The 16,274-nt window shown below is 31.8% G+C and overlaps 1 protein-coding gene across 6 annotated transcripts; it reads right to left on the bottom strand.

Annotated features, from left to right (window-relative positions):
• Window positions 1-12,049: 12,049 nt before the first annotated feature.
• Window positions 12,050-16,202, bottom strand: LOC130973904 (serine/threonine-protein kinase STY13). Of its 6 annotated transcripts, none has more exons than XM_057898595.1 (8): window positions 15,962-16,195; window positions 15,360-15,766; window positions 15,048-15,240; window positions 14,356-14,488; window positions 14,002-14,197; window positions 13,568-13,692; window positions 13,082-13,240; window positions 12,050-12,595 (listed from the first exon to the last, which is right to left on the bottom strand). In XM_057898595.1, the coding sequence occupies exons 3-8, from the start codon at window positions 15,221-15,223 to the stop codon at window positions 12,305-12,307; spliced, it is 1,080 nt and encodes a 359-aa protein (XP_057754578.1). In that variant the 5' UTR covers window positions 15,224-15,240; window positions 15,360-15,766; window positions 15,962-16,195; the 3' UTR covers window positions 12,050-12,304. The 6 variants fall into 6 exon arrangements, 5 of the variants coding, with proteins under 5 accessions (XP_057754578.1, XP_057754576.1, XP_057754575.1 ...); XR_009084315.1 differs by adding an exon at window positions 12,685-12,852 and having other exon boundaries at window positions 12,357-12,595; window positions 15,048-15,766; XM_057898593.1 differs by having other exon boundaries at window positions 15,048-15,766; window positions 15,974-16,202.
• Between the last annotated feature and the right edge of the window lie 72 nt (window positions 16,203-16,274).

The raw sequence follows: 16,274 nt of genomic DNA, 5'->3' as shown, positions 1-16,274 counted from the left end.
AGGAACTTCTGGTTTTCTTTTGCTTTGTCTGCTTTTTTTAATATTTTAGAGGATAACATGGAAAATTCTTATGTACCATAGTTTTTTTTTATAGAATATTAGTTCTAAACAAATTTTAAACTTTTATTTATGATATAAAAATTTTAAATGTTTTGGAGATTATTGTAACTTTATTAATAATAATAGAGTTTAATTTTGACACACGAACATCGCAAAATATTTACGAAATTAATATAAAAAATATTTATTTTTATTAATGTAATGTTACATGATTAAATGTACGTATAGTACATCGAAATTAAGTTCATAATAATAAATACTATTTTTTTTAGAATATTTTCAATCAATTTTTAATTGAACATTTTGGTTTTCTACAAATTTTAATTTTTAAATTCGCTTTTTAAATTTTTATTATACTTATCAAATTAATCTCGCATCATACTATTTAACTACATGCTGAAAATAAAAAGTAAATTTTTAGAATGGTCTCTAAGATTTAGGTCATTATCTAATGTGGTATTCGAGATCCTAATTTCACCATTGTAGCCTCCAGATATAGTTTCAGACACTGCAGTGGTTCCTAGACATCTTTCTAGTAATGACTCAACTACCGCAGCGCTAACGTGGTATCATCTTGCCACGCTAGATTATTGTCGAGTCTACTTTCCATCTTATAAACAAGCTTCGTTGCATTCTGTTCCAACGTCCTGGAAACACTGAACGGTGTCACGGTTGATGGAACTGGAACGAGTTTGATCTTCCATGCTAAGATCACTCCAAAGCTTGCTCCACCACCATCTTTAATTGCCCAGAAAAGATCTTTATCCATGAGCTTCCCTGTCAAGAAACCTACTGATGGTTATCAGTGACTAAGAAAAAGAGAGGATTGAATCTTGACCTCCTTTTCTGTTGAATATTACTTCTGTTTTATTAAAAGAACTTAAGAGATATTTTTACTTTTGTCTCCTGTCGAAATAAGAGACTCCACTTTTTGTCTCCTGAATTTACAAAAACAGAAATAGAGAAGGGAAGAAATAGTGACACCTAGATGTATCCTAATTCATCTACTCAGTGCAATGTAGCCTACATCCAATCTCTATCACAATTATGACGGAATTTCACTATCTTTTTCACAAGATTACAAACACTAATAATTTTCTAGGATCTACCCAATCTTATCTGGGACAAATTCAAATTCTAACCCAATGTGAATTTGACTAGGACTCAACCTAGCTTTCAACAGCAAAGTGCTAACCCAACTTGCAAGGGAATCCCCACAGGATCATGACACAAAACAGAAAGATGTACAAAGAAAATCTGAGACATCTTATGATTTTTTTCTCTAAATTTAACTCACTGCCTTTTACCTCTCATTGACTTTTTCTTACAAATCTCACCATATTTGTCTTTTTTTCAATGAGACTCAAACAGACTAAACTGAGAAAAAAATACAACATGTAAATCATGAAGGAGAAGAACTCAAAACAATTTAGGTAGCTATGAGAACTGAACTCAGTGTTCTATTTTTCTCTCTTACCTTCAACCCTTGGCCGTTTACCCTTATTATAAAAGAGTGAAGCTTCCAATGTTGAATCAAGTTCAAACCCAATGCTGTCTTCTTCTCCAATCCTTAGAGCTTGCAGCGGCTTGGTCAGAAGAGAGAAAGAACTTCGATTCTGTTGCATGCAACCTACCCATTCTCTCTCATCATTTTACTTCAAGTTCCTTCAATCTTGACCATAGATTGTTTTTTTGGCCCCAAATTTGGATTTGGTCCGTGGATGAGCTTCTAATCATCTTTAACCCAGTGTCTCCATGGTTGCTTGATTTGAGCTTGAAGCTTGGTATTCTTCACAGTTCCTTAGTGTAGCACAAATGGGGAAAGAAACCTTTTGATGTTCTCTGACCGAATGAGACTAGCTTCTTGCTTGTAGCCTTTCTTTAAACTTGGATTTGAAAACCACCTTTTTGTTATTCACCACAACCTAGCTTCTACCGTTTTTATTTTCTGCTCTCTTCCTTGTTGAGTGAGTGATGTGACCAATGAAGAGAGAAAAGAGAGAAGATTTGGCTTTCGGTGGAAGTTTCAAGAAAATTAATTGAAATAAATTTTGAGTTTAAGTTTCTGAAAGGTGACCTAGTGAAGTGTGTGGCTTTGGCTTTGTGATCACCGAATGGACTTTGGATGATTTGGGCCATCTTTCTTTTTTTTTTCTCTTATTTGGTTCAGAGGCTTGTTATAGGGCTTGATTTAGTTATAATGGACCAAGGTTTGTATTTGTGTGGGTTTGATGATTTGTTCTTTGGACCATGTTTATTGACTTTATTTTTCTGCATATTAAACCAACCAAATCACACAAACAATTGATAATTACCTAATAATGTTTGTTCATCACTTTAATCAAATATTAGTTTTTCAAATTCAATACCTACCATTCACATTAATTATGTAAGCATCGATTATGTTATCAGCAGAGAATCCATATTTTCGAATCAAGAATCCATAACCACCTGTTGAATTGTCCTCAAACTCCTACAATAGTGCAGACATCTGCTATAACAGCTAGAATTTTAGTTTTGGTGCGAATGCTATAGTAAAGTTCACCAACAGTTGCACCAACTTGAATCCATGCTACTTTATTCTCTATCTCCATTCGGATCTTTTTATAGTTTATGAAATTAATGATAACAAATGGAACTTGAGAGACGTAGGAGAGGCTCTCATAGTCGTGGCCGCCACTCCAAATTCAAACATGCAAGCCATGGAGTTGGGAATAGATTACGGTAGCTTAAATATTGGAAGGTTGCAAGAGTGTCACGATAATAAGAGATTTGGGAGTATCATATTATAAAAATCTGAGATTCTAAATGAAGAATTGAAGTATTGAAGAGTAAGATAAATTGATTTTTGTATAAATAAGTTTGGATAGTGATATGGAGTTGTTATGGTATAAATATTGAAGGAGAAGAAGATAAAATTAACATTTTTGAAGATTTGAGAAGTTAGGTTAAATATAAAGGAAGTGACCAAGTTAGGTATAAATTGAAATCATACTAGCTAAGTTAGCTGTTAAACCCTCTAGCATGGTAAGGTGATGCTATATCAATACCCGACAACGGAAACATTACCAGAAAGATGCCCAAGATCATTATAGTGTCCGGAATTACATATGAGAGACTATAATGATAAAATTGGGATTTCAAAGACTACACTGGATAATGATTTGAATCTCAAGAATCGTTATAAAATTTTACTCTAAAAATAAATTTTTAAATTTTTAGAGTTTTTATATGTTTATTAAATAACAATAATAATAAAGATTAATTTATTTATCATTTTATCAAAATTTGATCTAAAATTAATATATATAACAAAATAAAATATTAAAAACTAATTTGACAATTAAAATTTGTTGAATATTAAGTTGTCTAACTAAAAAATATTTCAAATTGGAGTTGGAATATTACTGCTAATCTTTTATTAAAATTTAATATAAAAATAAAATAATTTTAATGTATTGTTAATATAAAATAATTTTATACATATATCTAATTACATAATATAATATTAGCAAAAATAATCATATTTTATATTACATTATTGGTATGATTATTCAAGAGATAACAGCGAACATTACCAGACAATTTTATATCAAAATTAAGCTAAAAAATTAATGCCCAACTAAATAGAAATTATAAATTGATTTAATAACTTTTTTGGGTGAACAATTGATTTAATAATTAAAACTTGATAAAATGTAGATAGTTAAATTACATTGTATTTATTTAAGATATAAAATAATAAATAAAAAATAATTAAATTGAATAAATAAAATAGGGGAAACAGCTCCTTCACCATTTAGCTGATTACCACCCTGAACTCTAATGCGATAAAAATGACCACTACCACCGATGCAGCCGTCGCAACCTCATCGGATGTTTAGCTGCTGAAAACGGTGACCACCATCCTCACCAGCCACCGTGACCTCCACATCGCGCTCAAACCCTTAATCCAAAATCTCATCCTCCCCACGGTGCTTTCCGTCCTCTCTTCCACCCAACTCTACCGTACCCACTCCGCCACCCTCCTCTCCTTCTTCCACATCCTCCACCACTCTCCCCACCCTTCTCTCTTATCCTCCCCTGAGCCCCTCCTCGCCCTCCTACCCGGCCTCTTCGTCCACCGCCGCTACTCCTCCGCCCGCTCCCTCCTCTTCAACTTCATCTCCTCCGACCACCCCCGCCACTCCCTCCACCAGCTCCTCCTCCGCCGCCCCCGCCTCCCGCAGCCACTTCTCGACACCTCCCTCTCCGCCTACGCCCTCTCCGACCACCCCGACCTCGCCTTCCAGCTCTTCAACAAGATGAAGCACCTCCGCATTAAACCCAACCTCCTCACCTGCCACTCGCTCCTCTCCTCCCTCGTCCGCCGCCACCGTCATTCCTTTCATTCCATTCACCTCTCCAAACAAGTCTTCAACGATTCTCTTAAGCTCGGTATAACCCCAAATACCACCACCTTCAACATCTTGATCCATGGTTCTTGTCTTGATAATAATTTTAATGATGCTCTTAGCTTCATGAACCAAATGACTGATTTTGCTTGTTCTCCTGGTAATATCACTTACAATACTATTCTTTATGGGTGTTCAAATTCAAATCGATCCAAATTAAACCACTCATTTAATCCAATCCAAACCAAAAACCGATTAAAACCGCATTAATTCGGATTTGATTTGATTCTATTTTTTGCAAACCGCTGGATTGGATCGGATTTCGAATCTACTTTTCATAACCGATCCAATCCAATCCAAACCGCACAATATACTATAATATTATTATTTTATTATTATATTTACAATTATACTTATAACATGTTCAATTTGTTATACATTTTTCTATAATTCATGTATTATTATTATTTAATAAATATTTTATTCAAAATGTTATTTATTTATTTATTTTAATTAACCTATGTTGTGTTAAGATATTGTGTTAAGATATTTATTTATTTATTTTAATTAAACTATTATTCATGTGTTAAGATTTTATTTCTATTGTTATGTTATCGTTGGCTTTTTAAGATATTGTTAAGACTTGATATGTCATTGTTGATTATTTAAAATTTGATGTTAAGACTTGTTATATGTATTTAATTTTTTATTTAAAAAACCACAAATACAAACCGATCCAAACCGCTTGTAATCGGATCAGATCGGATCGGATTTCTAAAAAAAGTTCATCCAATCCAAACCGCACCGCACATAAATTAAGCGTTCGGATCGGATGATTTTTTTCCTTAAATCCGAACTAAACCGCACCGCGAACATCTCTACTAATTAAGAAGGGGAATTAAAAATAGGAAAAGTCTAGAGGGCCAGCAATTTTATCAAATTCTGGCCAGCATGTAACCAGCAAAAAAGAGTGAGCCATTAGATAAAATCTCACACTAATCTCACACCACTAAAAACCTCATTGATGGCTATTTGATGACTATAAATCTCAAAAGTTGCTGGCCCTAGCATTCCTCTTAAAAATAAACAGAAATATTTGATAACAAAAAAATTAGTCAAAAATAGTCATTATTTATTCTATTTAATATTTTTTAATTATTGTGATAACTAATAAATATTAAATAAAGTAAATTTTAACTTTTTTTTTTTGTATTCTTAACATTTTCGAAAAGAGACAGCAAAACAAACCTTATCCTTTGAAAAACAAATAAAAAGCATTGTTGCTATTAATCATGTGTCGTGTTATTTATGGTAAGCTATACATGTTGAAGTTGAAGGTAAGCCAACTCTATATACAGTTCATATTATTATTGTATTAAAATGGTAATGGAGTAGGTGCTGATGACATTTTATAATGTTAAATGCTAAATTCTCTTCAAGACAAATTGAAATTAGTATCAATGTATAATAGTTGCCTTTCAATTTTTCATGCCAAAAAAGGTTACGTGACTTTACCTTCTGAGATTTAGTGATATTGTAGCCTGTAGGGATCTTATCCGTTTACAGAATAAGCATGATCGCGATGTGTATGCATGTTGGCCTTTCCTTTATTTTCTCATATTTTTCTTACAATAAATTATCAACTTTCAACACTGTCCCAAATATTTTACTTAAGTATCAAAATTATTGTTAAACTCTTTTTTCAAATGTTTTGAAAAGAACTTAAAATTATACCATTATTGTTAAACTATTTTTTCAGATTTTTATAATTATATCAAGTAATTATTAAACATAAAAGAAATATAAACTATGAGTTTACAATAAATTTAAAATACATATCTTTATTTTAGTGTAATCATTATATATAATTCACAAAATCAATCATTTATACATAACATTCTTTTATATATAACACTATATTATAAAAACATAAAAATTAATCACTCATAAAAAAATAAAACAATTTTATATTTATAAGTTAATTCATGAATAACATAATCAAATTAAATTAATATTGATTGAGATATTCTAAGACCGGAAAATGCCAAAAAGTATGGTATATGGCTCCTGACAGTTTGGGTTTGGTTGTGAGTGGAGAGATGTCTGGCATAATTTGTGTTTCAATATGGATTCAACCCACCACTTGCCACTATCTTCCCAACTTTTTGATCCCCTTTTTCAATTCTTTTTATATAATATATATAAAAAATATTATATATACATCAAAATTAATTATCAAACTAATCATATATATATATATATATATATATATATATATATATATATATATATTAATAGTTTAATTATTCTATTGGTCCTTATAATTTTGTAAAATTTTAATTAAATTTTTATATTTTTTTAATTAAATTCTTACATTAATTTTTTTTAATTTGGTTCTTACATTGTTTTTTATTTGGATTTCTATACCAAATTTTTTTTAGTTGGATCCTTATAAAATTAAGCTAATTACTGTCAAGAAGGACCTAATTAAAAAAATTAGTGCAGAGACCTAATTAAAAGAAAAAAAAGTATAAAAACTTAATTAAAAATTTTATAAAATTATAGAGACTAATAGAATAATTAAACTTATTTTAATTTATATATATTTTATAGTTTAAAATATATTCTGTATGACTATGTAATTGTTAATAGACATATAGTGTAATTGATTATATATAAAATGAAGACTAAGTACAAATAAAAATTCCGATCATGATCTACAATTTAAAACTTACATTATGTTGTTATTTGGAACGATCTTATTCTATAATAAATCTAACATTAGAGTCCGTTAAAAATATTTACTATTGCTCTGTGACTTCGATCGCATAAGAGAGTTCGATTGAGTTCGACATGTCTTCTCCGTCTATATTATCACTATATCGGAGCAACGCGTTTTGATTGTAAAGACATAAATAATCTATTGCTTCTCCTCCAAAAATGAATTTGAAAGCAGATGCCTTTATTAATTTTGATTTTTCGATCCCTACGATTTTCACTGGTTTGCCAGTATTGTTACTTGTATTATGTGATGTACATGCGTTTAATATTATACTTTTTATTTTATATAACATTGTTACTTAAATAATGAAATTTGTATGGACAAGTAGGTTGATCGGATATCTTTGTTAAATGATTATAGCAATAACAATACTAAGGAATTAAGAGGGTATCAGTTAAAAATTAGTCAAATGTCTTTTTGGATGAATCTAAAATTTTTACATGGATAGTGTTTATGCTAAGTATTAAGATGTTTCTTCTATTAAGTATCAGAATGTTTCTTTTTCATATTAAATAAATATTTTTTATATATTTTATAAAATTTTTTATATATTAAGAATCGGAATTATTGAAAGCAGAGTTTCGTGATTCCCGTCCCTATTTTTCTAACGTATCATTCAAAATTTTAATTTGGGGTGAGAAATAATTAATATCAAATATTATAAATTAAAAACAAATAAAATTAATTAAATATAATTATAAATTAATTAAATTATTTATTTTTTGATTGATGATTTCATATATTTATCCTTATAAAAATTAGACAATAATACCGTTTAGAGAAATTCTGAACACAGTAAAAGATGCTGTCAGAATACGGATTCATATATTAATCTTTATTTACAGTATTTATCATCTTTTGTATTCGTAAATTTTCTTGAAATAGTTTGTCAGAGATTTATACAATCACGACAAACTTTTTCATCATTTGGTTCCGGCTCGATGTCCGTAATGATATAGACCAATTTTAAATATAATAGTTTTTCTTATTTGAATGTCTAGAGTGATATCTCACTAATAAAATGACGAGATAATTTAGCATGTAATAAAGCATTTTAAGAGTTATAAAAAATTCTAATGGTGTGCATAACAATATCTTGACAGATTCTAAAAATTTAAATTGACTCGTAGTGCGTGACAAAATTGTTTTGAAAAAATCATACTGAAATTGTATTGTATTGTTGTTATGTGCGTGAACGATGCTAAACAAATTAATTGTGAATATTTATACCTATTTTCAAAGTCACATAAAAAATATTATGTAAAAATATCATACTTATCAATATCAATTGATAAAAAAAAGGTTAACATTTTTATAAATTGGTAAAGTTAGCACCCTTCCCGATGCTTTTATTTTTCAAATCTTATCATTTCTTTTTTAAAGATAAAATTCATCAATTAAAAATTAAAAACAAAAAGTTAAATTAATTTCATTTTTTACTTGAAAAAGAAAACACGAAAGGTTTTAAAATTTGTATATTAATGCCTCATGTAGGGAAGAACTTTGACATGAAAAATTATTTTTTCTAACAGAATAAAATCTTAAAAACTATTTAATAATTAAAAGTTATTAAAAATTAATATATCCATCAGAATTTTTTAAAAACTAATTTGGTATCACTCAAATAGTTTTAAAGCGTTGCTACTACACTAGTCAACAAAACTGTATAACAAGGTGAATTATATCACTTGGCAATTGCCATTTACAAAACGTTAAGTACAGCATTTTATCAATTTCGTTAGGTAGATAATTTGAACAATGTAAATAATTAGCTAAGAGTTTGGTCTAATACAAGTAAAAAATAAAAAATATACTCCCTAAATTATTCAATTTATGATGCACAGACACTGACACGGATACGGAACACGACACGACACGACACGAGATACGCCGACACGCAAATTTTAAAATTTTATAAGACACAGGGATACGCATACATATAAAATATAAAGTATCTTTTGGATAAATCGTAATGATATTTTGATATTTTATTGATATTAAAATATAAATTATTTTTTAATTATTTTTAATGTCTTATTTTAATTATATCAAGTATTTAAAATATTTTTTTTCTAATAAATAAAATATATACTATATCTAAGTTTATTTCAAGAATATATGTTAAGAATAAGACTTGACACGCTGACACGAGATGGTATTTAAGTGTGTTCAAGCATGTCCGGAAAAGAATTTTTTATTTTTTATTAAGACACGGTCGGACACAGCAAACACGCATGTCGGACGAGTGTCGGTGAGTGTCATATCCGAAATGTGTCCGACACACGGATACGGCAACTCAGCGAAGTGTCCGTGCTTCATAGATCCAAATCAAAAAAGCCACCCAATTATTCAAAAAATTTAACCATATCAAACCCTAATTTACCAAACCAATTTACTCAAACAGTTTCTTCTCTCCAAACCCTCTGCCACCCCACCTTCATCAATCATCCCACTTTATCAGTGTCAATCGCACCCTCACCGGCCATTATCCTCGCCCCCTAGGATCATCACGCCATCACCGCTCAGCAAGTAGCCCCCTCTCCTGCACATCTCTCCCCCTCGCCGGCAGCCAATATCGCAGATGGGCTCCGCCTCTCCGTCGCGCATCCGTCGTGCCCCGTGCATCTCTCTTTCTCTCCGGAAACTAACCTCGGCGTCGATTTTAACCACCACGGGAAAGAAGGTCGGCTCTGTGCTCTCCCTTGAAGCGCTGCTTGGCTCACCATCCACCATCACCGCGCGACGCTCACCCACTCACCGGAGATACTTGTTACCATATTCCTTCTTGCTTTTGTCGCTGGTTGGCACGGTAGACACCATCACCGGTGTCGCACTCTGCCCACTCGCTACTTCAATAGGTTAGTTGATGGCCAGATTTTTAACTTTAAAAAGAGTGTTCATGAAATGTATTTAGTTGAGTGAATGGATTTTGCCTCTCCTGTACACAAAACAACCATTTACGTAACACTTAAAATAAACATCCAGCTTCCTAGAGAACTGAACATCCCGCATTCATTAACTATTTACACTTAAACTGAATCTAATAAAATAACTATCCGATTATTCATTAAAATAATCATATGCACCAACAACAACCATTCGATTTTGTATGAAACTAAACATCCGCATCCAAAATAAAACTTTAATTCATTACCTACTTGAATTGTTGTCCCTAGTACAGCGCACTTGCTATCTGAAAGAATAGAATCATCAATGATTAATGAGGATGGTGCAGTAAAAATTTCTTTACCCATAATGAACTCCATCCACGATTACATGAGGAAAATGCAGGGGTTGTTATTCATGGTGAGACTACGACAGTGTCGGCGGGTGCAGCAAAAAGGGGGACATACGAGGCGGCTGCGGAAGGATCCACCACAGTTATCGAGGAACAGCAACACAATTTGAGGTTTCGATGGTGTCGGCGGGAGCCCACGGTGGCGTTGGCACGATCGGCGAGGGGAGGGGGTTGCAACAGCGCAGGTGAGGCTGTGGCGGCGAGAAAAAAATTAGAGATTGGGAGGTTATGATGAGATTAAGAGTAACCGTACGTAGTGTAAATAAGTTTAATTGCTAATTCTAATTTTTCAAATTTTACAAATCTAAAATTAAATAATTAATTAATAATCTAATTTTTAATTATAATTTTACTTTCTTTTTTAATCTATTATTCACCTTGTTCACAATTGTCATTGTTTTCTATACTTTCTTAATATACATGCTTAAAATGATCAGGCCTTTTCAATAGGTTAAATTATAAATTAACTATTATCATATTTACGATGTGAAAATATTAAGTTGGCCCTATGTTAAGAAAATATACATCTTAATTAGCATGCTTAGTTTTTTATGCTTAATTTTTTATTTTGAAAAAACTTTAAACCTTACTCATCTATTAAATTCCCAATAAATTTTGTATCAATTACAACTCATTATTTACTTTTTAATAAATGAGAATGTGTTGGCATGGCAATGTCTTTGTCCCTAATAATATTTTTTCTTGTAAATTTTTTTTTTGTGCTTAGTAATATTATAAAATAAAATCTACAATCATCTTGGTAGGCAAACACATGCATATCAATATGCTTTTATTTGTGAAAAATACTATTTATACACTAAAACTAGGTACTAAAATTAACCACTAATATATTTATAAAAAATTGTGTGATTTAATTTATTTTTAATGCGTATTTATATTCTAATATGTATTTTATATTAGTGATTAATTTTAGCAACTAATTTTAATGCATACATAACATAGTTATTTATTTATAAATAAAGTTGAAGACATACAAACAAAGCTTTAACTTCAAACACCTACCTTCTACTACTTATCTTATTTCAGATTGAAGTTTATAGTTTAGACCCGTTGAAAAAATCATGATACCAAACTTCCACCATAACTGTAGGATATTCGCATATATTAATGAAAAAATATTGACAAATTAAAATACATATTGACACGTTACTCTTTCTGGCGTAAACTATAAGATTATTTAAATCTAATGGTCAACAACATAAATTATCTTAAAAACTACTCTGAAAATTTTCCTAGGGAATGAATGAAAGAATATTACATTTGAACAAACCCCTTTTTTTTTCCTTACCAAATTTTTGTTTGAAAAATAACATTCTAACAATTTCATATCATTTTCAAAGTGATGTCTTCAGCTAACGTCCACAAATGAGTAGAAAAATACAAGCCATGCACCATCCAATGACAAAGACATTAGTCCCTTAAAAAAAATTAATAACTGATTTACTGTTAATCATTACACAATAATTAATCATATTTATCAAAACAAAGCAAATGTTCAAAAAAAAGTGTTTTAAACAATTCTATTTCTTTCTTCTTACTCTTTCCAAAAAAAAGTCTATGAACAACATTCTATTCTATTTTGTGGAGCATGTTACATTCTTTCTAGTTGTCACCTTAGATGGTTACTCATATAAATGCACTAAAATTATATACCATAATACCATTGCAACTTTTTTCAGTTTTCATCTACACCAAAAGGGAGATTATAAGGGGGGGAAGGAAAAAAAAAAAAAAGGTTATCACTTGATGTTAGTTTTTGGTCCTCTTTGAAGAAAACAAATGGCGAATAAAAGCGAACTTCCCTCTGTTCCGGGCGGAATACTGAGTAATGGTACCATTACTTGTCGTGGCTTCCTCAGGCTCGATTTCATCAGGCTCTTGCATGGGAGGAGACAGTGGCGAAAGCGTGAAGAGAAATGCATTGAGCATGCGAATGATCTGACTAAAACTCGGTCTCAGGTTAGGATCTTCAACCCAGCATGATTGTATGATGAAGGCCAGATCCGGGGATATATCTTCAGGCATGCTAGGCCTCTCTTGCTGCAACCTCAAACACAAACCATATCAAGATTAGCCAATACATATATTTCAATCAAGCATTTAATATATCATATGTGTAAGGATTTTACACCGTCAATCCAATCATATATTGTCTCCATGTGACCTCAAGGTTACGGGTTCAAGCCGTGGAACCGATCACTAATATAATTATCAGGTTAGACTGCCTACGTTACACCTTTTGGGTGCCACCCTTCCGGACCTTCCGTTAACGCAGGATGCTTGTGCACCAGGCTCCCCTTTTAATCCAATCATATATTGTCACGTTATTCAAAATATGTGACTCCGGCAATAATTACTTCAAAAATCATATACACGATGATTCCTAATTGGTTGAGAGACTATCAAAATTACTTTCTTACCTTTATCTTTCAACATCAGCATATATTAGAAATGTTGGAGTAGAGAACTACATGAATAAGGTAAGGGGAAACAATCAACTACAACTCCATATTTCAAATTTAATACCTTAAATGCAGCAGCATAAGCAGCCTGTAAATTCGACATCCCTTCGAAAGGCATGCGGTTTGTTAGTAGCTCCCACAAAACAATACCAAAGCTATACACATCAACCTTGTTGTTGTAGTGCTTTTTCTCTCCCTGGCGCAATGTCACGGTACTATACAACTGCGAAAAGGAGCAGGCAAAATAAAGTAAGAACTAATAAGAGAAAAACTCCAAAACGGCTAAAAAATCAACAGCATAGTTTTAACAATCAAAATTTAGCTCCCTAAAGGGTCTTAAATGTGTGGTTTTTATCTGTTCAGTGATTAAAATACCTTGAAATGCTTTTGAGCAATGTCATTTCATTAGAAGAAATTTGAATAAACAGGACGTCAACATGTGACACGGTAGCATTGGATTGAGTAAATTATAATGGTGATGCAATAAACAAAGGTGCTAAACACCAAAAGAAGAGCTAGCCTTATCAGCACTTCCAAGGTTACAACATACCTCTGGTGCCATCCATCGGTAAGTTCCGGTTTCTGCTGTCATCATTTCAGTCACGGATTCTTCTCTTGCGAGACCAAAATCTGCAAGTTTAACAGACTTCTGATTTGCCGTAAGCAACAGATTGTCTGCATTGTCAAAGTTTCAAAAACAAAGTTGAAGAGAACCACACTAACACAACATGGCTTCAATACATCACATATACCTATATTTTGCACTGTAGCATTAATACATAAAATCACTATCATTAAATTTTAATCTATGATTAAATAGTAGACTTTCCTGTTTTGTAACATTTAATACTACCAAATTCACAATGAAGCAAAATAAGACCCGAAATACCTAAGGATACTAAGGCCACAACATCCATGACAGACATCTAATTTCAATAAACCAAATTACAATAATGATATTAATCAAATTACGCAAAATAGTACCGGGCTTCAGATCTCTATGTATGATCCCATTGGCATGTAGCCAATCCATGGCCCGAGCAATATCAAGGGCAAAGTTTATAGCAACATGAAGGTCTAGTAACTTCGGACGGATACTTGTTAAGTATTTCCTCAGTGACATCCCAGGCAATAATTCTGTAACGATCACCATCAAAGGATCCTTACAAGCTCCAATAAACTGCAACCATAAAAGAAAAATAAAAAGAAAAAAACAATCAGTGACAGCATTATCTTCTAAAGAGTGGAAATCATCACTCATACTAGTACCGAGCGAAAGAATATAACATAACTTCTCAATACACAGAGAGAAATTATAATAGCTACAATAGAACTCACCTTAACAAGATTCTCATGGTGGACACGAGACATCATATTAACTTCCCGAGCAAACCGATTTTCAAGGGAAGCTCTTTCTTCAGAAGTGCTCCCACGATTTAAAACTTTGATTGCAACAATTCTCTCTCCATACCTGGAAAATCATTAAATCCACACCTACATAACTTGATACACATACAAATAGCTATAACAGTTGGAATGGTACTCCATGAGCAGTTCAATTTTGACCTTTCATTGGAACCTAAAAACAAAAAATCAAGAGTTTGAAGTCAATTGTTCTTAGGTAAACTCAATACCATAGACATGGTCATATTTTATAGTTGATCCTATATAAGTCAAAGCAGTGAACAGGGAAAATCCCAACATTGTTATTGAAATTTGTGACGTTAGATATTCACTGATTAAACCAACCACTTAATCATCCAATTTTTTTTTTTAAATAAAATGATCCATATGAGAAATAAAATTAATTAATTATGAAAAACTAAATTGTAGACATGCATCCCACAACTGCAGGATCAGGGTCTTACATACTTGCCCCATTACATAGAATCAGCTACATGGATTAAAAGGCGCCAAAGTATCCTATCATATAATTCATAAATCACAACTAAACATTATTCAAAACTAAATACTTAAGGCATGAAATACAATTAACATCAAAATTCAAAAGGGTTTTTGTTGCCACTAACCTTCCTTCATAGACTTTACCATGAGCTCCCTCACCAATCTTGGACCCTATAAACAGAAGTTTTGGATCAACCAAAAGGCTCTCATCGATTGTTAACTGAGTATCTGTTATGAACCCATTTTGCTTCACTGATTTTGACTCAGTGCTTTCCGGAACCGATTCTTCTCTGAAACTCATGCTGCAACCTTACAAAACTATACACCCCAATTCCTCATTTCAATCATTACCCACATAATAATCAAACAATGAAAATCAAAGTATAAAAAGAAAAAGACTTTACTTTCAAAATACAAAAATCAAGACAAAAACCAACCTCCCAGAATCCTCTCCTTTCTACATGAACATCATCAACAAAATAAAGAACCAAACCCCAATTCTTCTGAGTTATATATGAAATTCAACATCAGGAACAACAAAAAAAGGCATCTAGAGCCCCACAAAGTACAAAGCTTCTTCAAACTTGAGCTCCTTTCGTCTAAAGCCACCAATAACAAAAAAGGGAGGCAAAAATATATAATAACAACAAATAAAAAAATAGTTTTTTTTTCTTTCCCCTCTTCTGAGATGAACCTGAAAAGAATCAATGATGTCGTTGTTGTTCTTCTTCTTCCTTCTCCTATACCCTAAAAAGTAGGCATGCCCCCTTCACCCCTTTTTTTATTTTCAAACAAGTTCAAGGCTTTTGCTTCAGTGAGAAGCTGAGCTTTCGGTGCAGTTCATCTAAAAGAGGAAAGGAAAGAGAAGTGAGATAAGATAATAAACATTAAATAAAAAAAAATAAAGAGAAAAAGAAGATCAAAAGCAACTTACAACAGAAGTTAAAAAAAATACCAACATTTTTTTCCTCCTTTTCTATTTTAAAACAAAATTAAAATTGTGAACGAGAGAGAGAGAGAGAGAGAGAAGTGAAAGTACGAAGGAATTTACTGAGTGAGAGAGTGAGAGAGTAGATGATCAAGTTGATGAGGTTTGGAGGAAGAAGAAGAAGAAGAAGAAGAAGATATTCTGATTTCTGAGTGTGTGTTGGGTTGGGTTGGGACGGAGAGAGAGAAAGGTTTCAACTTTCAACTTCAAAAGTGGGAGGAGAGAGAAAGTGTGTAGTGTGTCAGAGAGGGAAAAAAACAAAATAGAAAAATATCGGAAAACCATTTCTTGTATATGTTAATATAATTAATTTTTGCATATTAAAAGTCTCTTATAAGAAAATGAGATTTAGAGAATAAAGTGT

Source organism: Arachis stenosperma, chromosome 4 (genome assembly GCF_014773155.1).
Source record: "Arachis stenosperma cultivar V10309 chromosome 4, arast.V10309.gnm1.PFL2, whole genome shotgun sequence".
NCBI lineage: Eukaryota > Viridiplantae > Streptophyta > Magnoliopsida > Fabales > Fabaceae > Arachis > Arachis stenosperma.
Note: the sequence above shows the minus strand (reverse complement) of the source record. Positions and strands in the feature narration are given on the sequence as shown.